This window comes from Manis pentadactyla, chromosome 17, assembly GCF_030020395.1.
Source record: "Manis pentadactyla isolate mManPen7 chromosome 17, mManPen7.hap1, whole genome shotgun sequence".
NCBI classification, from domain to species: Eukaryota; Metazoa; Chordata; class Mammalia; order Pholidota; family Manidae; genus Manis; species Manis pentadactyla.
The window spans coordinates 46,292,258-46,319,464 of record NC_080035.1 but is presented as its reverse complement, the minus strand read 5'-3'; the positions used below and the strand labels follow the sequence as shown (position 1 = coordinate 46,319,464).

Sequence of the window (27,207 nt, the reverse complement as noted above, 5' to 3'; positions counted from 1 at the left end):
TTGGAAACAAGAATAGAATTGATAATATAGGGTAAGAAATTGGTATCCTAAATTAAATTATTAAACTATTTTTCCACATTATGTAGTTGCTTTCATTACACACTAGTTTGATTTTCCTACTGAGGTTGAGGGAACAGTGGTGAGGAGCAGACTTTGATATGCAGGTTATTTACCAAAATTTTCCAATTCATATGTGTAAAATCTTGCCCAGACAAAAGATGTGTTCCCAGCATATTTATGCTAAAGTTGATTAACTCATAATGTCAATCAAGTTTAACTGTAAATGATTTTGAATATTAGCATACAGATTATTGTCTACATTTACACGAAATATATTTACTTTCTCTGAGATAATGCATTTACACTATAATCATATATAGATAAAAACAATATTTTGTAATATCTACCTGGAAATGTACTTGCATGAGATCATGCAACATATCAAATAGAACAAGCACAAAGAGTAAGTTTAGTTTGCATCCAAATTTTAATTGATGCCTGAAACATTACATATTATTGTTCTCTGAAATTCTGTGGAGAGAATTTGCAGGGTTCCTTAGTCCAATCATATGATACTGATATACCCAATTTAATTATTTATTTAGTGAACAACCTGAAAAACCAAAAATTAAATATTCAAAACCACACAACTTATGTTCTATTGTATATGTTAATGTATTGTCAGAAAACCATGTATAAGGAGAAAAATAATTCATTTTTAATTGTATACAGTTTCATGATTCTTCATGTTAAAATTTTTTAAGGTTTATTAGAACAAAGATGAGTTTGCTTTTATCCCCTTAATACAGTTGGGAAAAATATAATTTAAAAATTAGAGTCACCTCTTTACATAAATCATGTATTATTTTTGAGATTAAAATAAAGTTGGACACCTTAGGAAGAATAGAGGTATAAATGACCCACCTAAAGACAGTGTATGTGACAAGATTATATGCAGTAGGCTGGTTCGAAATAATACTCGTTTGTAAATCTTTGAAAAATACATTAACAAACTTTCTTTGGAAGTTACTTATATTGTCAAGAACTGCATCTTTAATTTAGTGTAATTCTTATCTCTTATTTATGCAGCAATTAATAAATAAAACTTAGTTATAAGGATTCCACTTTGTATTCATATTTTATAATTTATACAACACTGCCATATCTACATATAATAATATTGAGAAAGTGATTTTGACATTTTAAAAGGATAACTCCTATTGTGAAGAAAAATTAACGACCCCAATTGCGAAGGCATATGCCAGCATTTATTTTTCATTTCTATCCTGGATCTAATGTGGAGGAGGTAGATGAAGAGTAATAGATATATTTTTTCATAATTCTATCATGACATTATTTAGCTTGTTTCTTTCTCTTTTGAAAAAAAAACTTGGAAGGGAAAATATTGCACAGAATGGGGATAGTTTACTTCACTTGGCTGATGTAGCATTACTAAATTTTTTTTTTTAACTCCTCAGGGAAACTCTTACCACCTGTTCAATCTGAATTCAAGCAGTTACTGTCAATTTACTCATGGGTGAATGCTGCCTCTATGTGGCAGAATGCCATGGAAAGTGTTCCTTAAACATAAAGTTCATGAACAGCCCTTGATATTGTACACATTTCAGGTGAGATAATGGTAAGATCCATCAATAGCAATGAAGCACATGGCTCTCTAAGTCTCAGATTAATTCAAACATTTCCTATCCTTAAATACTCATCTAAATTCCCTGGCAAAACTTACTCAGAGGTGACCAGCTTATACCCACCAACATTTTGAACCCTTAGGATATAGATTAACTAGAGATAAAACACCCATCAAACACTGTTGAATGTTGTTTTACACAAGTTAAAATATGGAAACTATGGAAAATTGTAGATTGAATAAATAATATTAATCGGACAAAATACACAATCCTGGGAGAAAAACGAATATGTGATACATTACTTACCATGCTCCATGTACTAAATGACAACTTCAGTAAGGAAATGAAATATATGATTGAAATTTCATTAATGAACACATTAAATGACACGTTTAGAAAAACATAATTCCCTGAACCAAAAAAAGTGTAAATGTCTTCTATTAGGAATAAAAGTAATAAAAGTTAGCCACTATGTCCTAAATTGTTAATAATGGAGATCCATTCAATCACACATAGCTAATACTTTTGCATATTAAGTAAACATTACTTCAATCCCTCGAATTTGACATAGTTATCAAGTGTTTATTCAGAAACTATTTAAAAAATTACATGTGCTGGGATACATATGAGACTGTAACAACAGTAGCCCCATCTTACAGAGATCCTGTTTGTGGTTATCATCATTGCTTGCTGCCCAGAGGGATAAAGACATTATATAGAGATTTGTACAGTCCGTCATTTGGTCTTCTGAGGTGCCAGTACACGTGGATCTGTACAAATGCAAGTGGGTTTGGTTAAACAATCAAAAATCGGCTACAATAGTAGTCAAATCAATACATCATTTTGGTTGACTAATAAAAATACTTTAAAATCTTCTCTAATAAAACCGGAAACTTGCACACGATTCTCACTCGAATGGCCCAGTTAATTGCCCTAAATTATTTTCTTTTATGCATTGGAATACCGTCAGCATTTTTGTTGTTCAAATTACAGATTCAATTGGGTGGGTTGCATTGGCTTTAAGATCTTGCCATTAAGTCCTCCATGTTTTTAGTGATTTTAAAATGCTTTCCTGATATCACTTCAGTTTGGGAAATGCAGCCCCTAAAACAGTGTGACACCTCTGTGAAAATCATAGGCTAAATAGCGAAGGAGAGAGAAATGCTAAATGTGCATATAAAAATAGGTGCTACAATAAAATATTTGTATATTTCATCAATAAGTTATTTTGACTAATCAATTATGGATCATATAGCTCTGTAATTTTAATGATTTGTCCACATCTATGGTGATCCTTTTCAAGATCACAACACGTTTTCGTTTTTTAATTCAAATGTCCAGAATGCATACAAACACATCCTTTAAAAAAAAAAACGGAAAGGAATGAGAGAGGAGGAAGGAAAGCGGGGGCGAGAGAGGCAGAGAAAGAGAAAAGGAGGTGTGTGGGAGGGAGAAGCAGGGAGAGAGAGAGAACAAACTTTCTGTTACAGTCAGGGTGTGCTAATCTCTCCACAAAAGCCATTTAGAACCACCCATGGCTTAAAGGGGGAGAAGGGAGGCGGGGCTGGGGGGGCGGGGCCATAAGAGGAAGAGTAGAATCTATGCGCTGCCATTATTCACCATTCTGAGAACTTCCATCCACTACAAAAATTGACCAACTTTTAACAAGTCACCCGCGCAGCAAATTGCCCTCCACAAAGCCCTTCTCTCTCCTCCCCCACACGCAAGAAGAGAAAGTGATGTGCCCAGTTTACACAAATGTTTCCCCACGTGTAAAATTAAAGGAATTGCACACCCTTTCAGTATCTTCTGCCGAAGCTGAGAATCTCGTGCCAAGGCACTTCGCCCTAAACGTTGAAACAACACAACAAATCAAATGTGTTCACCGTGTGTGTCTGCTTGCTTGTTTGTTTTAAATGCAAAAGCTCCAGGGGAGTTCCTTTGCTTCTAGAACTGGCTAAATGTGGTCTGTTTTTCCAGCACTTCGAGGTAGTCCGGCTCAACGTTTAGTTTTGCTTTTAACTCCAGATACTCGTTCCGGTTGGGCTCTACAAAGACAGCACTGGGGGGGCTGTAGAGCACCGGTTCCCGCAGCCTGCTGTCCCCTGCCCCCGGGTGCAAGTACTGATGGGGACGTCTCAGGTCATAGTTGGGGGAGAAAGTGTAAGCAGCGGGGCTGCATGGGAATTTGGGATATTCCGGGAGGCTGTTGCCTGCGGGGGTGGTGGAGCAATGTTTGTCTGGTTCTAAAATGCCCCTGTAAAAGCGGTCGGCGTCCTGCACCGGCGACAGCAGGTCCTCCCGGGGCTCGATGGTGCTGACGCTATAGGCGGGGCTCCGCAAGTGGAGGCTTTCCCGCCTCTCCTCCTCCCCCGGCTGCAGCTGCAGCTGCGGCGGGGCCTGCTGCTGGGGCTGCGGCGGTGGTGGCGGCGGCGGCGGCGGCGGTTGCTGCTGCAGGTGGTGGGTGCCGCTGTAGGTGACCTTGAGTTCTTGCAGGTCTTTGTAATCCTCCACGGAGTTGCCCTCCCGGGAGCGGTAGATGGGGTTTTTGCACATGTGGCCCAGTGGGTGGGGGATGTACTCGTACACGTGGCCCGCAGGCGTCTTCACCTTGGGCAGCGCGGGCCCGCGGTGGTGCACGTGCGCGTGCGGGTGGCTGCCCGCACCGCCGCCGCTGTACACGCTGTACTGCATGTTGAAGGAGCTCACGTCGGAATTGTTAGTGCTGGTGTGGTCGCTCTGGCTTTTCTTCCTGCGCTTCATAACCAGCACGAAGAGCCCGGCGGCCACGAAGACCGACATGATAAAAACCAGCAGCAGGCTGAGGATCAACACCGACAAGGGCACCGACGACGCCCCTCCACCCGCGCCCAAGCCCGCGGGGGCCCCCGTGCTGTTCAGGCGGACGGCGGGGGTCACCCCGCTGGTCCTCGCGGGGACCTGGAGCGAGGACGGCGTGGGCGTGGAAACCACCACGTCCGAGTAGTCTGGGCACAGCAGCTCCGACTTAATGGAGCGCATATCGGTCTCGGCGAACCTCTTGGGCGCCTTGCAGATGACCTCGTCCACCAACACACCCACTTTGAGCTGCTCGACCCACAGCTTCATGCCCACCACGTCGCAGGTACAATCCCAAGGGTTGTCGTGCAGGTCGATTTGGATGAGTGACTTGAGCTGGTCCAGAACTCCACTCACTGGCAAGGAGGTGAAGTGGTTACTTCTCAGGTTCAGCCTGAGGAGGGTCAGGCCTGAGAAGATGCCTGAGGGCATGGCCTGCAGGAGGTTGTTGTTTAGGAATAGCAGCTGGAGGTTCGGGACGGGATCAAAAGTCCCGGACTGAATCTCGCGTATGAGATTGTACTGGAGGAAGAGGTACTGCAGGCTCTGCAAGCCGTAGAACAGCTCCGGGCTCAGCTTCTCGATCCTGTTGCCGTTTAGGTAGAGGCGCCTTAGGTTGGTGAGATCTCCGAAGGCGCGGTCCTGTATCATCGAAATGCGGTTGTTGCCCAGGTGCAGGAGGTCCAGCCCGGTAGCCTCCAGGAAGTCGCTCCTGCGCACGACTGCGATGTAGTTCTCCGTCAGATACATTTTCTTCGGGTTGTAGGGCTTGGGCTGCAGCTCTGCGAGGCTCTCGATCTTGCGCTCCTGGCAGTTGACGTTGAGGCCCAGATCTGAGATTTGCAGGTTGCAAGTGCACGCAGTGGGACACTCCAAAGGCACCGGAGATTTGGTCTGGTAGGCGATGCTGGGGCCATAGTTGCTGTAGCCCAAGTCCTTGGAGGGCTGCCGAGAGGTGGGGCGCACCCTGGGCTTGTTGGGCTGGCGAGTCCCCTTAGGGGGCTTCAAGGGGGGTTTGTAAACAGCAGAGGAGGAAGTGGCCACAGAATTCACCGAGGCTGGGGTGGTATGTAAGTACCCCGTGGTGCTCAAAGGCGTCTGCGGTCTCATCTCATAGTCCGAAATAAGTTTCCGTGGGCAAAGTTCCTGCTTGGACACCTCGTCCAAGTCCCGGCCATGTAAGCGGAAGGGGGTCTCACAAACCACATCCCCCACCAGGGCCGAGTAGGAGATACTGTCCAACCAATCCTTGAGAGAGATTAGCTCACAAGAACAATTCCACGGGTTTTCCTCCAGCTGTAACTCCACAACTTTATCCATGTGCTGCAACAGCCCCACATAGGGCAGAAGTTTCAGCCGGTTCCCCCGCAGGTCTAAGTGCGTTAAGGGCACAAAACGGAAAAGGTTGGTGGGTAAACTGGACAAGAGATTGTCATTGAGGATGAGCACCTGCAGTGAATGCAGTTTCCCAAAAGCATTCGGTTCAATGACACTGATGTAATTGTAATCGACCTGTAGGTACTCCAGGCTCTCCAAGCCAAGGAAAGTATCATCGCGCAGAAGTTCCAGTTTGTTATTGTTCAGATGCAATCTCCTTAAACCCCGCAACCCATGGAATGCCCCGGTCTCAATGTCTTGGATGACGTTGCTACCCAGATGCAAAATTGAAGCCCCAGTGTAATTGACAAACTCATTGGGATAGAGGCGGTTCAGAAGGTTTCCGGACAACAAGAGGTGGTAGATGGGGAAACGGGGAGGGCTAATTTCAGAGAGGCTGATAATCCCCCGGTTTTCACAGCTCACACTTAAAATGCCATCCTTTTCCTCACAAGGACATGCATTGTCACAGATTTCCCCATAATAATCGATGGTTTCTGCACACGAAAGGACGAGAGATGTTAGAGCAAACGCTAGGGTCTGCAGCATCCAGCTATACATTTTTCTGTGAAGGTCCTGTTCCAAAGTTACTGGGGGGCAGCAAGTGTGCATTTTACCTCCTGCAAGGGAGAGAGGAAGAAAGGAAACAACAGAATGTGACAAAATTTTAAGGGATAAGTCAGAAAGTCTCTCTCTTCCCTAATGCTATTTCTCTGAAATCCAGAAGGAGGAGATATGAATGGCAGCCCCCCTCCCCCAGAGGAACATCGAGATTCTCCAGACTTTATTAAAATCTGACATTCATTTTGATTTAAAGGTTGATTTCATTGCTTAACGAGCACAACAGGAACATTCTGCTCTTTACCAGATATGGGAAGGTTAGGCAAAGTCTCTCTTTAGTGTTCTTCCCTACTCCGCCCCCCCCACCCACAATTCAAAACCAATCCATAAATATACATAAAATGGCTGTCAGTTCAGTTTCATGGTTCTAATTTAAGAGAAAAGAAGCACCATTTTACAAGGTTCCCTACCTCAGCTATACCCAGCCCCTCTGCCTTTCTTTCAAAACCTCTTCAGTTAACAGTCATCCTGAAGGTCTCCCGTTTTCACAGAAGAGCAAGGAGCCACAATACTTGAGCTATTTTAAGCCATCGCTCCAAATGCCAGGGTGGGAACCTAAACAATACTTTTCAGAGGCAAAAAGGATGTAAGATAATGCATCAAAAGGACCTAAAGAGGCTCTTAAATCACCAGTTGTCTTCGGGAGCTTTGAGTATGGAGAAAAAAGATAGCGCGTTCTCTTTGATGGTGGACTTCTCTACCACGCTATTAAGCACATCAGCGTCCTAATTGCCCGTACGGTGCCACTTAGCAGCGCTTCCCTGAGAGCGCCCTGCGTCCACTTCTCCTCATTGCTCATGCCAGCGACGCTACCAAACCGCATCTTTAAGCCACAGAAATAGTTCTGCACGATGGATTACAAAGAACTCTGCGAAGGCATCCGCAATCCCGGAGCAACTCCCGACACCTGGAGTTTAAAGAGGACGTTCTTACCGCTCACCGGGATCAACTAAAAGTGAACCAAGGACCAGCGCCAAAGCCCCCTTACCTCGGGCTCCACGTCTTTGCCACGGTTTTCAAAACTAACCCTACTGATCAAGCAGGATTTGGGATAAACTACTACCTCTTCAGCATCCCCATCTTTGGAGATGCTTATTACATTTAATTGACAATGCTTTACCCAACCTTTTTTTTTTCTTTCCCCTGGAGGGAAAAAGCTCTTGGGCTCATTAAGAGGCAAAATACGGAGGTACACGGGAGAGAACAACCAAGTGACATACGTTAGTGCTTTAATATCCTAATGTCATCTCCGCAAGGAATCACTATGATCCCCTCCCCTTTGTCTTTCTAGCTTTCTTTTTGTCCCCTGAAAGGCTTCCTTCGACTTCCTACTTTGGATCGACAGCAGCACTCATAAAGGAAAGGACACAAACGGAGCGAGTGTATGGGTGCGTGTTGCGTTGGTTGGGCGGGGGGTGGGGGGGGGCATTTGGTAGAAATGCTGGGCTCGGGGAACCAGTGCCTTTTCTCTCGTCAACCTTGCCTTTACCTCACCGCCACCGAAGTCTGATGTCGAATCGCAACCCAAACTAAAGCCAATACGTGTCTGAGTCACGGGTTCAAGCCTGGAGACCTCGGTCTTGGTCCCGGAGCCGACTCCAGCCCGCGTTACTAAGAGCCCCTGCATTCGCACGCACATGTGCAAGTGTGCCTGTGAATCATTCATGTGTGGCCACTCAGACGTGTCGAGTCGAACCGAATTCACAGTGTATAAACCTCGCAAGTATCCCGACCTCCCAACGCAAAGGCAAACACTTCCCGGCTTAGAAGCTGCACAAACACCCCCTATGAAAGCAAAGCATTTACCTTGAAATTTCGGTTCTCTGCTGGATGAAATCTGCACATCCATTCAGCAGGGGTTGGGTCCCCTCCCCCTCCCTCCCTGTGCTTCCCCGCCCCCACCCACCTCCCACCCCATTGCAAATTGTGTCCAGGCAATATTGAACTCGAGCGTTTACAACTTTAATTCAGTTCTTGTTAGCCAGGGTCGAAGAGCATCCTCTCATCCCACTCCCGTTCCCTTCCTCCTTGTCATCAAAGGAGCCCGGAAATTTGAGAAAATAAAGTTGAATGAGCCGAGGAAGGCTGACATTCTGACGGGGAGACCCACCTCCGCTGTAAATTTTCGGGTGCGCTGCACATTCTTAGATTATTTAAAAAAAAAAATTTTTTTTTTTTTGGAGGGCAAAGGCGGGGGAACTGTATTTGTTTTTCACCAAAGAATTCAGACCCTGCATCATCGCCCCCCACATCTCAGCATTAAACAGCGTGGGGCCGCGCGCGGGCTGGAGCCCAGCACCCAGGCCAGACCCGCGGCTCCCGGCGCAGCTGCTCCCACAGCGGCCCAGGCAGAAGCACCCGGAGTTCTAGGACGCGAGCCTTCCCCCTCCCCCACCCCGCCCCAAAGCGAAGGAAGGGAAAGGGGAGGAGGAGGGGAGGGAGGAGAGGGAAAGAAAGCCGCCCCGCCGCCACACACACAGACACACACACTGGAGCCTCTTTTGCAAAGTAAACGGCCGACTTACCCCGTCTCACATCTCCCCGGCCCACTCCTAATAGCCACCCTTTAAAAAATGCCTCTTTGGGGCGTGCACTAGGGTTCCGAAGCCCCTGCAGGGCACGGAGGCTGCAAGCAGTGCGCTCCGAGCAGCCAGAGGGAAGAGGCTCCCGGACGCCGCCAGCCCGGGGCCGCCGCCGCGGTGGCGACCGCGGGTTCCGGGGCTCCCCAAACGGCTCTCCCCGGCGCTCTCCGCGGTAGTCGGAGCGGGCAGCGGGGTTGGGGGCTGAGAAGGGGGCGATCGCGAGCGGCGGGCTGGGAAGGGAGGAGGAGGGGGCGGCGGAAGACCTGCGGTGGAGGCGCCTCGCGGCAGGGGCCGGGAGCCGGAGCCGGCGCCGGGCGGGGCGGGGAGGGAGCGGATTGGGGGGGGTGCGGAACCCGGGAGGAGGACGCGGAGAGGGCCGCCTGGACCCGCCGGCCGGCCAGCGTGACGGTCAGCCCCGCCGAGCGCTCGCGGCAGCTCACGCTCACGCTCACTCGCTCCCACCCGCGCCGCCGCGCGCCCGCGGGGTCCCCGGCACCCTTCGCCGCACTCCCCAGGCGGGTACTTACAGTTGCCATCTGCATAGGGGCAACTTTCTCCGGCCAGCAGCCGCCGCCGCCCCCTCCAGCTGCCTCCGGCTCCGCTCACCCTCCGGCCTGGGTTCGCGCCGGCCAGCCCTCCCCTCCCCCCTCGGCTCTCCTCCTCGCCGTGTTCACCACATTCCCCCCTGGTCAGTAGCGCACGCCCGGGGACGAGCCAGAGGGAGCGCGGCGCGGGGGTGTGCATGCATCGCCCGCCTTCTTCTTGCAGCGCACACTGTACATGGTAGTGAGGGGGCGAGCGAAGGTGGCAGTGGCCCCTCGGCAGCTCCCGCGGCGGCTGCAGCTCCTGCGCCGTCCTCCGCCCCCAGCGCAGCAGCGACCACCGCGCTGGGATCCCGCCGCCGCTGTCCCCGCGCGGAGTCCGCCGCCGCCGCGGCCCCTAATTAGTATTTGTACGACTCCCGCATCCTCTTCGAGGTTTCATCGCTCTCACTGTTTGCAGGGGTTTTTCTCTATCCCCTCCCCAGATGCGGCGCCCAATCGTCATTATTTGGAACTGTTTATCTCCGACATCCTTTTGGGGGGCCTGGGGGGCCAGGAACAGCGCTGTTCTACGCTTGTGTTGTGTCCAGGCAGCCCGGAGGCTCTAAAATACAGAAAGTAGCGTCTTCCCTTCCGGGCGATGAGGACGTGGCAACGCGGTAAGCCTCGCAGGGGTCTCTGAGGCATCTGCTCCCGCGCGGGCGCAGGGCCCCGTCCAGTGCACTTGTTTATTGTCGCGCCGCTGGTGCGAGCCAAGCTGCAGCAGACATGATGGGCCCAGGGCGAAGCGGGCGCTCCGTGGCCGATAGATGGCAGCCGTGGGCGAAGGCGTCCTGGGCTCGGGCGGCGCACCCGGAGCCCCCTTGGATGTCACATTCGTGGGAGACAGAGGAGTCTTGGACCAAGGGCGTAACACGAGCGTGGGACTGTGCAGTCCTCGGATTGAGAGAGGGAGGAGAATAACCCCGACAGTGCCAGGCTTTGTGGTGGTCAGGGGCAGATGATTCCAGCCTGGTGCTGGTGGTCTACTTTCCACCTGCCTTGTAGAATAACACAGCCCCTGCTTCTGTCTCCTGTACTTACTGTAAAGGACCCTGGAAGAGGGAGTGGCTCATCCTAGCTGCAAACAAGGGCGCTAATTTTTTTTTTAAGAATTACGTTTTATAGGTATGTCTGGGCGATACAAGAGAATGTGAACGACTTTCATAGAGAATTTTGAATACATTTGGTATGTATAAAAAGCTGGAAACCCCTAAGTAAATGCAGTATCGATAGAAAGCGAGTTTCTTGAAGAGTCACCTGCTAACCTCCACTAGCGTCATCTTTACAGTAAGTATTCCTGGCTCTTTCCATGAAACCAAACACCTCTCTCCCCAAAAGGAGACCTTTACATTCATAAGGCGTATTTTTCAGTGTTTGTAATATTAGACCTGCAGTCCATCCCAGGTGTAGCAAAAACTTGACCATCATAAGTGGCCCGATGCAGGCTGAGTGCAACTGCGGCTGTTCCTTTGCTAACTGGGAACTTTTGCCATTTAAATAAATTTTACCCATTTTATATTGGAATTATCTTTTGGAATCATCTTAAACATAATTGATGTTGTGTCCTTCTTGGTAATGTTTGGGATACTATTGTGATTATAATATCGTGATTGAATATAGGATTAAGATAGATTCTGATACATATCGCCACAAATATATCTTCTCACGTCCTCTATATACGTTGAATTGGAAGGAGTTTTCTAGAGGTGATGTGTAGTGTAGTCTCCAGGTTTTACAACAGTTCTTGAAATTTCAACTGAATCTGTTTTGCAAATATTTTTTAGTTAAGCCATACATACTTTGTTTGGAAAAGGTTTTTTTTTTTTTTGGTTTAAATTTGGGACATGTGCAAAGGAGGGGGAAAAGTAATCTGTTATACCAGATAATGAAAATAAAAATCTTTACATAGAACTTACGGTTAAATTTAAAAACATTTGGCCTAGGAATGATTGCCATTTTCTGCTGGTACTCTATGTAACTAGATAACTAACATCTACCACAAAAGGCTTGCTAGTATATTTTTTATTTAGTCATCATCTTCTAACATGATGCAAAACATGTAAGAAATTTTACTTTTAAGGCATAAAATCTCTTATATTTTCAGAATGAAAGTGTTAAATTGTCAATTTTAAAATTAAGAATTAATTACAGTTAGGAATTTTGGCATATAAATAGTAAGTTCTAGCACAGACATAATTTTCAATGTTGGTAAACTCAATAAAAGATCTTAAAGAGAATAAAATGGTCACATAAATTACTGGACTTCTCAAAATAGCTAAAATATAACTAGTTCATTATTTTATTGCTTCCCTAAATGTTAACAATTGCTCTTCATATCAGATTTTAGTTCCATTTTTGGCTTTGTATTGTTTTTATTTTAAATATTTATCATTATTGAAATAAATGTTGTTGAGCTAAGGAGCATTACACATGTTTGCAATTAACTTAGATTATAATTTTGTTAGAAACACCGACACTAAAAAATATTCCAGGATTTTCTCTTGTGGTTCAAGTAAATAAATGACAACTTTTTTCCTTTAACTCAACTTTAAGGGTGGTCTGAGAAGCCACCCCTGCGGTTTACCACTAGGTGTCTCTATAAGCTGCTCTGTAGGGAAGTGCAGTGAGAAAATACTGTGGCATGGAGAGCCCAAACTGAAGAACACAGCAGAGAAAACAGAAATAAGGAAAAACCTACTTTCTTAGTCTGTAGACTCCTAATTGCTTTGAGCGTTGAATATTACCTAGAGAAGAAATAAATGAATAATGTAATAGTGCTTAAATTTGAACCAAAACTTACCCACAAGATCAAATATGATTAAGTCCATACTAAACAATATAGTCATATGATGTGTACACTTGCTTTCACTCAATACTCAGTGAATACACATGATGAAATAAACATATTCAGGAGCTAGAAAATGAAGTCGTTGATCAAAGAGATTTTTCCAGAATTAAGGTCAATAATACTATATTAAACATTATTTGATTGAGTCGGATGTGAAAAGCTGAGAATCTTTGTCCACATAATTGTGAATATATTTATGCATATTATAATTAGCTCATGATCTAGTATCATAAATACATTTCACATATGGTAATATATTTGGCAATCATTAGTGCAAAGTATGGGCATAATTTGATACCTGCATATTAAAATTTAAATTCACACCACAATTAGCATATTTGTCATTTGAAATTGATTTTAAATATTTGTGAATTCATGCATAAATTATTACCTGGAATTATTGTTTAGTGTTTTATGGACCCTTGGTTGAAGTATTACATTAAGTGCATTTCTTGAAGTATCTAGTCCTATTACATTTGTGTATCACTGTGTGGTTCCTTTAGAATATTAAAATGCTTAGTCAAGAATTATCCTCCTTCATGAAGCAACCTAATAGGTACTGTAAGAAAAGAAATTGGTAATAATTATGAGATTTCATATATACTAATCCATATTATTGAAATGTAAACTTAGTAGACTGCATTTCTTTCTGTTAACCTAACTGGTGAGTTAAAATTATAGAATTCTAGTGATAGACTCCAAAATTCTCTAGTATTAGTTCTAATCGATTACTTTGATCATAGTAACAACTGAAAAGTCTGTACAACTCTATTTAATATATTTGCAAATTTTTCAGATCTAAATTATACTTTTAATGTCTTTGAAATTGAAATTATATATAGCATATATCCTGAAAGGAGAAAAGTTTCTCCTGGAGGGGAAACATGAGTCATCATTTATAATTTTTTCTCTTTGAAATTGCTAAACAAAGTAACTATATAGTGTATGTTTTATCAATTAGGTCTTTTTGGAATTACAACAATCAAATATGCAGTGATATTTATCAAATCCAAAATAGCCAGCTAAGTTGAGTAATTTCACTAAGACTATTTATTCGTTTATAAAATTAACTGGTTATTTATGGTTTTAGAAATATTCTCTTAGAGGCATAAGAAAAAGATGTATATTAATTAGACAATTTCTTCCTTGCCTCACACAGTTCCTTGTAAACACACTTTCATATTTTTTACCAGAATTACATGTTAAAATAAATCTTTGGAGGACCAATTGGAAATACCCACCAAAATTTAAAATGCATATATCTTTTAAACAGTTATGTTTTCAGAAAATAGCCTACAGGAGTACCAAAATAAAATGTACAAAACAATATGTAAGAAGATATTCATTGTAACAGATTATTGGGTTTGTAAATGACTTAGAACAGCCTACATGTCTAACTATATGAAAAGTGGTTCATGTCTATCTATATCTTGTAATACTCTTATGCATTTAAAAGCAGTGTATATAGGAAAACAGTTCTGTCATTATTAATAGTGTATATAATGTCATCTATATATCCTGTTTATAGAAAGGAGAGGAGAAGGGAAAAGAGGGAGAGGGAAAGGAGAGAATATTTCTGGAAGGATACACAGTTCAGTAATGGTGGCTGCCTCTCAGGAGTAGATGGAAATCTTGAGTAGAATGGCAATTTATTTTCCCCTATATATTGTACTTTTTACTATTCAAAATTTTCAATTTATCCAATTAAAAATTAAAAAGAAAAAATATGTACCTGAAAAATAAGGATATTACAGATGATTCCTGTATTAACAGGTTCAACTTAAGAATTTTTCAACTTTATGATGATGGGAAGCAAACCCACCTTCAATAGAAACCATACTTCAAATTTTGAATGTGGATATTTTCCCAAGCTTGTGATATGCAGTATGATCCTCTCTCATAATGCTGGGCAGAGCAGAGCCACAGCTCCTGGTCAACCCCACAATCATGGGAGTAAACAGCCTATATACTTATAACCATTCTATACCCATTACAACCATTCTTATGTCAATATTCAGTACAGTATAGTATTCAGTAAATTACATGAAATATTAAACACGTTATTATAACTAGGCTTTGTGTTAGATGATTTTGCCCAACTAGGCTAATGTAAGTGTGGTGAGCATGTTTAAGGTAGTCGAGGCTACCTACGATGTTCGGTAGGTTGGGTATATTAATGCATTTTTTTACTTGCAATATTTTTAACTTACAATGGGTTTATTGGGACATAATCTATCCTAAGTCAAGGAAGATCTGTATTTGGAAGAATGTTAGAGGTGATGAGCAGCTGAAGACAACCTTACCAAATTAATCTCTGTCCCATAGTTCTCAAAACTAGTTGTACGACATATTCCTATCAATGGAACCACTGAATGTGTTTCTAGCTATATGATTATAAATTAATTAGTTAAATGTTTTTTCTTTGATGCTCTTACATGTGACATTCAATTCTAGCTGCCAGTATTAACTAATTGAGAATAATTAATAGGAGCTAGCTTTCATTATCTTCTCTATATACATAACCATGCTGTGTACTAGCAACATTAGTTTTATTTGATACTCTGCTGGGTGAACGGAAAGATCAGAATGGTTCTTTAGAGAAGATAAGTGATTATACTTGAAAGTGTCAGCCGCACATCTTTACTGCTACCTACAGGAGGATGAGTGAGCATGTAACTGTGACATATTTTAAATATACAAACTATCATCGGGCCCTGTTAGAATAAAAGCTTCTGCGATCTGGCTTATACTCACACTGAAATATGCACGTTTTGCTGGAAAATAGGCAGTTTCATTATGTAGCTAGCTTAGCTTTTCTATGTATCTTTCTATCAGGACTATGATTTGTCTCTTGAGATCTTTCAGTTCTTGGTTCTCCCATACAGTCATTTTTAGGAAACAGGTCCAAATAGGCATGATGTTATATCTTTACTTTGTGTCCTTTTCAGTTTTTCAAATAAAAATAATCATCCTAAAACAGTTTAATCACAAAGTTTTTAGAATGATCACTGCTTATAAGAAGATGTCTAAATTGGTGATACTTTTTTCAACTTTCATCAACCAGAATCCTTCATTCAACAAAAGACTCCCATAATCTCTCTATCCCCTCAAAATAAATCAGTCTTGCCCCACAACTCCAAAGCTTTGGTTTGTATTGCCCTCACTTCTAACTCGTAACTCGCTCTTCACTTTTCTTTCACCTGTTCTAACGAATTCATCGTAAATCCCTTTTTTCATCAAAAAAATCTTCCCTATTCACTCTAACCAGCATTGAAGATTTGCTGATCTAAACATTTGCTTGCATTATCTGGCACATGAATTAGTACATTGTTCTATTTGCCATTTAAAGTTGCTATTTCCTTCTGGACTAGATATTATTCCTTATTAAGAAAAGAATTTTATTGTGTTTGCTACCCTTCAATAGTGAAAAAAAATGAACTCCAGAAACTTTTTGGTATACACAAGAATTACTTGTCCATTTATGAATTTATTCATTCAATAAGTATCTATTTATTTAGGACCTACATTGTGTTAAACCCTATTATGTTTGAGATGAAATAGTTGACTCATATCAGGGTAGTTGGATGATTTCAGAGACATTTTGATGTTCCGGCAAATCACCTGTATTCTATAGTCAAAATAAATGGAATATGATGTATAACCATACTAATGCATAAATTGTATACTTGAATCATATTTCTTGTAGCATACATTTGCCAAGTCTCTCCAAGAGTGTTCTCTAATAGAACTTTCTGTGATGATGGAAGTCATCTATATCTGTGTTGTTCAATATGATGGCCAGTAGCTACATGTGACTATTGAGCAATTGAAATGTGGCTGGTGTAATAAAGGAAATACCGTTTTATGTAAAAAATAACATTTAAATGTAAATAACCATATTGGCTGTACAAAATATTGGTATTTTGTACAATTATACTAGGCAAGTTATAGTGTTTGGACAGCAAATTGTAATTAATGAATATGCCTAACCATATGTGGCTAGTGCCTACCTAGACTGGACAGTGCAGGTCTAGAACATAAATCCCTAAAAGGCTGAAACCATGTTTCTTGTGTAACTTCTGGGATACCTTGGAAATTCAATTAATGTGAACAGCTGCACTTATAAACAATGATGGTGATTATGATACAATAAATAAGGGCAACTATCATTTTCATTTGGCAAGGGATCTGGTTTGCATTTTGTTGAGGGTCTCTCTTCAGTTTTTTTGAAATTGCTTCTGGTTGAGGGCCTCACCTGTTCTTTTAAAGATTTCAAGGCATTTTACAGGCAATTCCAAATTCCTTATTACATCTTCATTACACTCTATAAAGAAGAAAGGTAGATTATTTTATATCAGTTGGGTTTTATGAGAAAAGAAGTGTTTTTATTTATGCATGATGAAATACTATACAGAGTGCTTTTCTCCTGATCACACAGTAGGATTTTAGTAGAACTGGAAAAGAAAGTCCTAAATGGATATTTTGCTTCAGGAATTATCTAGAATACACTTTTGTGCAGAGATCTGTCTGTGTGTAACAGAACTGCACTTGAACTGCTGCATTCCACTATTTGAACACAAAATCTCTATTTTGAAAGTTAGTGGTATTTTGTACAATTATACTAGGCAAGTTATAGAGTTTGGACAGCAAATTGTAATTAATGAATTTGTAGATTACAACTATGGGCTCTCATTTCTATGAAGAAATGAGTAATTCTCAGTTTAAATAAAATCTTACTTATATATTTGAAACAAAGTTGAATAGCCTGGTACCCAATTCCAGTTACAACAAATTATTGTAATTTTTGAGAATAAATTTTTGTTGTTTTTAATCAGTTTATCTAAGACATTTGTAACAAAATTGACTTCTATTTCTACTATTATACTTCTTCAAAATAGTTTTAAAAAGAGAATTAATTACTTAAGAGGTTAAAGTTCAAAAGAAATAGGAAGTCACCTGATATAGGGCGATACAATGGTTCTCAGAAATCTCAGCTCCATTCTTGACTCTGGCTTTGCATTAACTGGCACTTGTATTTATGAAGACTTCTCTCTGGGTAGATCACATAATATATATGTAAAGAAATCACTGGGCCTTTTTTTCAATAGACCATATGATCACTACACTAGTTCATCAAATGATGTTTTAAGATGCAATCTCCTTAGAATAAAATTAACATATAAGGATTACTCTTAAATTGTAGGCTTCAAATTATCTAGTTAATCCTAAAATGTAAAGTTATCTTCATTTAAATTAACATTGGTAACCAAATGCTAACTTGGGAATGGTGTATCTTTTGTGAAAAACAGACCTGTCAGCTCATTTTTGCTCAATATTACATGATGCATTTTATATCCTGTGATCAAAACATTCCATCAATCTAATGAGCTTTTATAGTGACACTAGATTCATAGTTATTGTCATATGCCCTATTACAATACATGCTGCAATTTTAATTGATGGTTACATATCCCAGTGAAAAATAACCAATTTGGATTTGAATTACCAATATAAGATGCTCAATTCATTATACAATCTGTATCTTTAATTGCTATATTGTACAAATAGTGACTGCTATGCAGACAGACTTTGATCAATGACTATGCTGCCACTTACTCTTATGAGGATACTTGAGAATTTATTTCTAGGTTATTTTTATATTTAAAATTTTTCATTATATTATTGATACGGTAGCATTTAGAAGTAATCTAGCATATGGAGAAAAGGAAGCCTAGATTGATTTGTCCCAAAGAATAAAGAATCTATTTGACTAGATTTTTCAATCTGCAACATGATTTACTAGCCACAGTTAACAGAAGCATCAACAGGCAACTTATATACATCACTTGTTATTCAAAATCAAAGGTAAATAAAATGTGCACATACATATGACATATATGTAATAATTTACTATTTGTTAGTTATATCATGTAGATTATCTCATCCTTTCATGTAATTATTACAACTTCATAGGTGTTATTTTTCCTTATAGTTGAGAAAAATCAGTTTGAAAGTAGTGATACTCCATACTTCATACAAACAGTACATAGCAGATACAGACTATGCTATGAATTAGAAGAACTCACAGTATCTTTTTTCTGACTTTGCTTATTCAATAGCACACCTTTGGACTTTTTCCCTAGACTTCAAGGAAAAGTGAAAATAATGTATATCCATACTTACTTTCAATAAAGATACTTTCTAAGTGACTTATAATTTCCATAATGTCATATGTATTCTGAAAAAGCCAACAGTAAAAAATACATTCCAAATTAATAATACATAATACTACCCTTTTAAATACTATAACAAAATATATCTTAAATTGGTCATGAAATATACTTTTAAAAAGCTGCTCTATATTGATCTAACTTAAGAATTGCAAAGACATTCTTAATTATCAAAAATTATTGTCACAGCAACTCAAATATATAAAATTGGTCAAACAATACCTTTTGAACATGTACAGTGTACTTTTTCCTAAAGTAGAAAATGTCTTTAATAATCATTTTTCCTGTTTCTGAGTTTTTGACTAATTATCATTTTACAATTAGTAAGCCAGGAGTCAAAGCAAGCATTATATACTTCCTAAAAAAATCAATGCGATGCTAAAATGGTTCCTTTGAGGAGGAATCACATCAACCTGTTCATGCATAAGCTTAAGGATATAACTACATAGCCCTTTGTTACTTGAACTTAATACATAACTAATTTAAAAATGAAAATAGCACATTTTCATTATGTTCTATATTGATAATTTATTTAGTCCAGTTTCATAATGAATGCAACATGGATATCTCCATGAAACTCAGAGAAAATGTTGAGTGTTTGGGTATGTCAGTACTTCCTCACTGTAAGTAAAATTTTACGTGGAGTGATTTGACATAATTATTAAGGTTGATAGCTTATAAACATTAGATGGGTCATTGGCTATCATTTCATCTATTTCTAACTATGCATAAATAAATATGTGTGTAGAAAGAATACAAGTATCTGTCCACTTGGGGAATTCATGATGTTTCTGACCATCTTCTCCTAAGAAGTGCCCTCAGAGAGCCTTCAGCATTACTTGAGAATGCATTTTGGAGTTCTTCCAGAAACTCTGAGTCAAAGAGCAATGTCTGCATTCACAAAGAAGCATTCACAGCCCTCAGAAGTTAAATGTCCATGAGACTCATAGTACAGCTGCAGTCCTTCCAGTACACTGACAATATCTGTGGAAACTACAGTTTGATAACTAGTTCTTCCGTGGAGAAAATTATCACAGAAGAATGAATTAGTCTTTGCCTGATGGATAATTAATAATTACTCATTCACAGCACATGAAGCATCGTTGTCCTACATTCCTTAGCCTGCACAGCTTTTGCAGTTATTTTTCACTACCCAGAAAGTGTTCTTGCTTCAATAAACTGTCTATGAACTTGTTGTAGGCAGACACCTACAGACACCTACTAGCAGTGGATACATAAGATTTAGAATCACAGAAATTGCAGTGTTAAGTCAAACTGTGCAAAGCGGTGCTGAGTGTGAGAGTGTGCAAGCCGGAAGAAATGCATGCACAAACAGGTATCTTGTGTTTTCATTTAGACCTGATCAAATGAATAGGCTGATTTTTTTTTTCTGAAATCTGTAATATAATTGAGCAGAGTAAGAGAAAAGCAAGATACATTTTCAAATAAGGTTTTCAATTTGAGATAATCTATCCCAGCTATAAGGTTTTTTCAAGACAAATGATTACCATGCTGAAAATGTTTAGCCCTATAATCTCTCTATCCATATGGAGATAACAACTCATTCAGACTTTGAATCACTTAAAGAAAACAAGCTTAATATACTTTTGGAAAATATCTGAAAAATTCTAAAGGAGGTTATAAATCTGTTTCTGTAATAGTTTAGGCAAATTCTAAACTGAAGTAAGTGGATTAACTCATCTCTGGGTAACTATTCAACTTGATGGCTGAATGGAAAAACCCATTTGGAAAATGTATTGGTTTTTAATTGTTGAGTCACTTAGTAGATCGATGGTCCCTAAATATAAAGATCTGGTTCCTAAAAGTCTAGTGAATTATTGAAGATTTACTTCAAGGGAAATTTTTAAAAATCACATCTGAAATCAAAAACATTAGAAGCTTTTTTTAAAAATGTCAGTGTTTGAGTATATTTTTGGAGTTGTGGGTAATGGAAATAATGAAGAAACAGGAAAGCTAGTTACATTAAATTTGAAAAGTGGCAAAGGCCTTATACATCATGGACTACTAAACCCTGATTTAAAGGACCCAGATAGTATAAATGCTCTAATGAAAGTGCACTTCTGGTTATTGGAGAATTAGGTCTTCCAGTTTTCTGATTCCATAGTGTACATTAAACTGAACAAACGTGTGAGTTAACCTGATAGTTAACATATTCTGAAAAGCATGAAATAGAAATAAAATGCCACAACCACAAGTTCCATGCTACTTTGGCAGTATTCCATGTCATCTGCATAAGAGTTTCATGTACTGAATGGATTATCATAAAAAAGTCAGTTTGGTTTATTGAAGAACTTCTCTATACAGAGTGAGCAATAGGTAAGCTATTAAGTTGTAGTCTCACTGTGTGTGTTCCCTAACAGAAAAAAGTCAAGCCAAAAGGTTGGCTAACTTTATGGGAATAAAGTTGCCCTGTGATGAAAGGGTCCTACAAATCTGGTTAAATCACATTAACTAAGCATGTTGGTTAGCTCATGCTTAGTTAGTTTACTTTATTCCTAACAGGGGATTCATACCTCTATGTTTCTGATATCAACTAATTCACTATAAGGATATTATATTTTAGATTTTTTAAAATTTAATACCGTTTTAACAGAAGATGTAGTTAAAATACAGAATGTTTCTCCCAAATGGCATTTAAGATAGGTACTTCATATAAGGAGATTGAATAAAAATCTGAAGTGTACAGGGTTTTCTTTCTTTCAAATCATTGTTTAGGAAAAAATAGGTTTAAATAAAGACATCATTGCATTTTTATCCAGTAATTCTTCATTAAAATATGCTCATTTAATGTTTTCAAACACAGAGGTATGGGTTCTTTTTGATTGTGTTGCTCCTTTTCACTGTGTGTGGTAGACTTTTTTCATAGATAATGCAATGATTAAAAATAGACATTTGGAGAAACATCCCCTAGGATCCCAACCCCATCTCTGCTTTTTAGTGACTGCTTAAAATATTGGTTAATTTATTTATATCACATAATACCTACATTTGTTGGGAGAATTAAATTGAGATAAATAATACAAAATGTTTCACCTGCTTCGTGGTATATAGAAAGCTCTAAATAAGCGTCAGCTATTATAATTATTTTGTTGTTATATGATTAGTTGTTAAGGGCACCAACATAGATTGAGTGTATGGTTTAAAGCAAAGAGTTAGAGAACACCATATAGGATTGCAGCAGTTTCTTTCCCAGAAAAGACATTGCTGAAGAACAGTTGCATTCTTTATCAGCTGATCCTGAGTAGTTACGAATTTATAGCACTAAAAGTCTGCCATAGAGTAAGTGGCTGCTGGCTTGCAGATTTTACCAGCTCTTTTTGGCTACTGGAATAAGAAAACGGTGGTGCTTGCCAAACAGCACTTCTTAATGATGAATTTTATAAAACTCATGCATGCACATTGTTTCAAAAGACCTGGAGGACAGAATAGAGGAGAAACTACAGTTTTGCATCTCAAGTTCCCAACAGCATAAGTAATGAAAAATTGTCGTGAAATTGCAAGAGAAATTGAGTTTGAATGTGAAACATACTTTGATATATTAAGGAAATTATAAAGCAATTCTTACATCTGTCTTCATGATGAACATGCAATTTGGATATATTTAAGATAAGTCTGTAGCATGATACTTAATATTTAAATATGAAAACTTTAATAGAAAAGTACAGGACAGTCAATTTAAGTTACTAAGGATATTAAACTCTAGTGTAAATTACTTTATCATGCACATACAACATTGCATATGCATACCATTAATTCAAATTATTCTCTGCTCTATTGTTTATTAATTTTTGTCATTATGTATGCAATATTATGTATGCATTGAAATATTATGAATTGAAATATTATGTCATTATGTATGCAATGAAATATTATGGTTTCATTGCTGCTTCAGAAATGTGTATTTTTTTGGTTTGTATGTTTTAAATGATTTGTCGTCTCTGAATTTATATTTTAAGTGCAAACCTTACTTTGGATTCTGTTATTTAATGCTTTTTTTAATTGTAAATACCCCTATTAAAGAAGTACTTTTGTTAAAGTGTAATTTTGAAGCCCAAGATTATGACCTTGATAGTCATATAAGAAATTCATAATCATATATAAGAAAAAAACTTGATCCTTGTTGAAGAAAATATTTTGACTATGGCTATTTTGTTTGATTTCACAAAGATTAATTTTGGGGTATTTATCTTACAGATACTACTTTCCACACAACAGCAACTGTACAATAACTTTGCTGTGAAGATGGATGGCTTGGTTTGTACACACCCAGGCATATACACACTCATGCATACTAGCAGAGAATGGATGAAAATGATAAATGTATATACTGTATGTGGAGTGTCCCATTTTCAACTATCAGACATAATAAAATGCACTCACCATGAATGTCATCCTGAAAACTGAATTATTATTATTCTTTTTTTGCTGCCAATTTCAAAAGATACCACAAGTTTGTAAATAAACTATGGGTTCTCACTGATCAGTAGTATAGTAGGCAATAACTATATTATACTAATTTTTATTAATATATTAACTACATTAATATTTATATCTCCCAGCAGCTAGTCTATTTGTTGATTGACTTTCATAAAGATTATGATCTGCTACATCTGCCCATTACTTCAAATAACAACTATGGTTATATCCAAACATTAGTTAAGGACACATTTTTTTATTTTGTTGAGAGAATGGCCAGTGGTTCGGGATTTCCCGCATATTGGGAATTTAGATGTTTCTAAAATATTTATGTTACTTTGATTATGTACTCCAAGGTCATATGTTGGGGTAATATTCAGATAGTATGTTTAGACACAGTTCTTAAGCCCATTTTATCTACTCCTTGCAATTTTCAAAAGCCTTAGTGGAAGGATTTGCACGTTTGCTTTTATTTTGCTGTTTAAAATTTTATTCCCTGCACGTCCAGCCATATTCTTGCAGAATGCAGCATAACCCAGGGCTCAGAGCCTGAGCACAGTGAAGAGGAGTAGTCTGAGGCCACAGCACCTGTAGCTTTTGGAGCCCAAGGACTCCTCTAAGCATCCAGAAGGTTCCCGTGAGAATAAACACTTCAGAAATATATAGCCATGTAGATCCTAGTTGGTTGACTAAGTAGGTTGTAGCTGACCATTAAAGCTGCTCTGTGCTAGCTTAAAATACTGCAAACCCTTCTGGCAGCTGTTAGAGCAATTACTTCTAGAAGCCCTTCTTTGTCTGCTAAGAGCAATACGTGACTCTAAGTGCCCTTCCCTCCGGAGTTCTGAATTTGCAGTGTGAAATGTTAGTGGGGTCTGATGAATGCTTTTACAGAATAAAACACTGTAACATGGGTTTTGGTTTGTTTGTTTATTTGTTTGTTTTAAAACTCTTCTGACTGTGTGACACAAAATAAAAGCTGGGTGTCTGCCAACACATGCAGACTATATAAAGAAATTTACACTAAAAGAGGAGAAAGCACAGTCAATAGGCAAATATATCATTCTTATTTTAAAACAATCTATAGCATTCATATTAACAAAATAATGCAATTGGGGAAAGCAAAAGTGGTTATAAAAGTATAAATTTTGGTAAAATCGCTACTCAAATTCAAGGAATGCTCAAAAACGAGTTGCTTTGGAATAATAAACATTTAATCTTTCTACCTTGATGTTCCTAAAGTGCTGTATACATATTGTCTAAATTAGAGGACATTTGTGGAGATCTTACTTTTTGCTTCAACTGGTTTTAATATAAAGCTCCTAGCCTTATCCTCAAAGCCCCACAGCCCATTCTTAACTGACCTCATTGCTTACATTTACTTTTTAGAGTAAAGTGTACATGAACTTTTCTTAGCATCTGATAACATTTGCAGATCCTGCCTACACCCCCAAATATAAGTACTTCTTTATTCACGTATAATTATTTCATTTTCTCAATACAAATATTAAATTTTCAGGTTTCTTATTTTCTAAATTATGAGATGTAAATAGTACATGGATGTTTTATTTATAATTGTTCATGAGCACAACGTCAAATCTACATAATCGTTTATGTGCTAATTTTCCTATTTTGAGTTATTCTACTCCTTTTTGGTTACTAATTAAAAATTTGTGAACATTTTATATTTTAATGTATTTGTGTTTGATTACCACCTATTTCCAAATCAGATATTTTGGATATCTACTCTATTAGGTGATTTGAGTGGATGTATAATGCTATGTGTTTATGAGTTTTATTTATGAAATGATGAAAAAATATCTTTATTCTCAGTTTTAGCTGGAGTCTCTCAGTTCTAATATTCTCTTTATCAAGTAACAGTTCTTTTATGTGTTTGTATTTTCAAAAATTAAATTCACTAATATTCTTAAACATTTAACAATCATTTACTACTACCTTAACATGTGTAAGGCCCTTTATCAATTTTCAGAAACAAGTAGCATCAAGAAGTGTAGGACCTCACCTTCAGGGAGTTCACATTCTATTGGAAAAACATGTGCAAGAAGAAATATTTTAAAGGTAGTGAATTACATCCTAACAGATCAATATGAAAAAAGGCAATAATTTTAAGAAGACTGAATTAAAAGTAAGTCTTGATTAAAAGGCTCCCAGTAATTCTTCCCAATGAAAGAGCCAGAATGTTCTGAATTCTGCTTTATTCTGCCATAAATTGAATACAGAATTAATTCAGGGATTGGATATTTCAGAAAAGCAGAGCTCTTGCTTTTAACAAGATTGAAACCACCTAGAATTTGATGCATAGTGAACCAAAGGATGTGTCAATATATGTATCCTTATAAATAACCATTGTGGAATAGAGAATTTTAGTTTGCATTTTAAACTAATTTGTGATATGTTTTGTAGAGAAGCATAATACTTTGATGAGGGTACATTAAATTCTTCTCTGTAAGTGACTTAAGGTGAACATAGCACACAAGTTCATCAGGAAGTGAGGAAAGTTGTTTGTGGGTGGTAGCTAAAAAGTAAACCAGAGTAAATAAGAAAGAAAAAGAAAAATTTAGCAGATAATTTGTAGAATTTGATGGTGAGATAGGAGTTATCTCCTCTCTCTTACTCCCTCTCACTCTGGCCATCCCCTTCTCCGTCTCTATCTAATTTCGCCAAGTCTAAGATGTTTTGATCTTGTGTCTTCTTGATTGTCACAGAAGGAATCAATGTGAGTTTTTATACAACTTTCTATCAGTAATCCTTGATTGATAGGCAGTGTAAGACATGCTCATTGATTGAAAAATGCACCCTTACTTCCATGATGCAAGAATATGAAAAGAATGTGTGTCTTAGAATTGATAGAAATATATAACTAAGTTGAATCTAGGCTAGGAATTAATACGCAGGCTCTGAAGGAAAGGCTTTCATGTCTTTTCACATGCTTTCCACTTCATCTGTGCCTTCTTTCCACATCTTTATTTGGCTAACTCTTCTGATCAAATGTTTCAAAATTTAAAAAGATCATCTTCCCTAGGAAGACTTTCTCAGACCCTTCCATAAAATTTGTATCTATTTTCTTTTGAGTTAGAGTAATTATGCCTACATCTGTGATTACACCTATCACACAGGACATAATGATTTATTTGTCTAGTATCTAATTCTATCTTTGAACTTTAAAATTTAATGAAAATTTTGTCTCCAAAATCAAGTATTATGTATAAGCAGCTTATCATAAAAGATCAATAAATGTTTGTTGGATGAAAATTCAATAAATCACCAATCTATGAATATTGACTATTTTTTATCACTATTTCATAAAAGAGAAAAGGAGACTCAGAGAGGTTAAATGATTTGTCTCATAATGGTGCCAGGCTTCACTCCTACTTCTTCCATATTCCAGCCCAAAGGCTCCCTCCATTGTTCAAACCTAATGCTGTGTTTTCCTCTTAGTTAATTAGAATACGCTAAATGATCACATACACCAGATATTGGCTTAGGAACAAATCATGGCAGAGAAGAAACCATATTGAGAATTAATGTTTTGGCAAATTCAATTGGGTGTAAATGTTGGGCAATTATGTCCACAACAGCCATGGCAATGAACTGGGATGTTGTACAGTCTTAAATGAATGGATCTTTGGAGATTAGTCTTAGTAGATTCTACCACAGAAGGCTTATATTAAAGTTAATTTTTGTGTCTAAAAGTCATTTATTAGAATACACTGATAGCTAGATTTTGAAGATCTTTAAATAATAAACATTAATAATTTTGAAACAATTCTAAATGCCTGATATTACTTGATATATTTCCTATAATTTAACTTGGGCATAATTTAAGGTTTCCTTGGATTAAAAATTTATGTAAAATTGTACCAATATATAAGCATCTGTCTTCTCAGATTCTCTCCATGTTTTTAGTTAAAATTCTTAGCTCATATAAAATCTTACAATTAATACTGTATTCTTGAGCAAGTAGCAATACCTCCTTGAAAATGCTTCTGTTTTCTAGATGCATAAGAAACCCATGTAAATTACTAG

At 38.7% G+C, this 27,207-nt stretch overlaps 1 protein-coding gene across 2 annotated transcripts; it reads right to left on the bottom strand.

The window, feature by feature from the left end:
- Positions 1–2,103: 2,103 nt before the first annotated feature.
- SLITRK5 (SLIT and NTRK like family member 5) lies at positions 2,104–10,916 on the bottom strand. 2 transcript variants are annotated; one of them, XM_036893792.2, is made up of 2 exons: positions 9,008–9,295; positions 2,104–6,481 (listed from the first exon to the last, which is right to left on the bottom strand). In XM_036893792.2, exon 2 carries the CDS (start codon positions 6,471–6,473, stop codon positions 3,594–3,596), a length of 2,880 nt encoding a protein of 959 aa, XP_036749687.1. In that variant the 5' UTR covers positions 6,474–6,481; positions 9,008–9,295; the 3' UTR covers positions 2,104–3,593. The 2 variants fall into 2 exon arrangements, with proteins under 2 accessions (XP_036749687.1, XP_036749686.1); XM_036893791.2 differs by lacking the exon at positions 9,008–9,295 and adding an exon at positions 9,592–10,916 and having other exon boundaries at positions 2,105–6,481.
- Positions 10,917–27,207: the final 16,291 nt, after the last annotated feature.

Bases quoted from the DNA above. Each gene is read 5' to 3' on its own strand.
- SLITRK5 (XM_036893791.2), bottom strand. From the start codon at position 6,473: ATGCACACTTGCTGCCCCCCAGTAACTTTGGAACAGGACCTTCACAGA.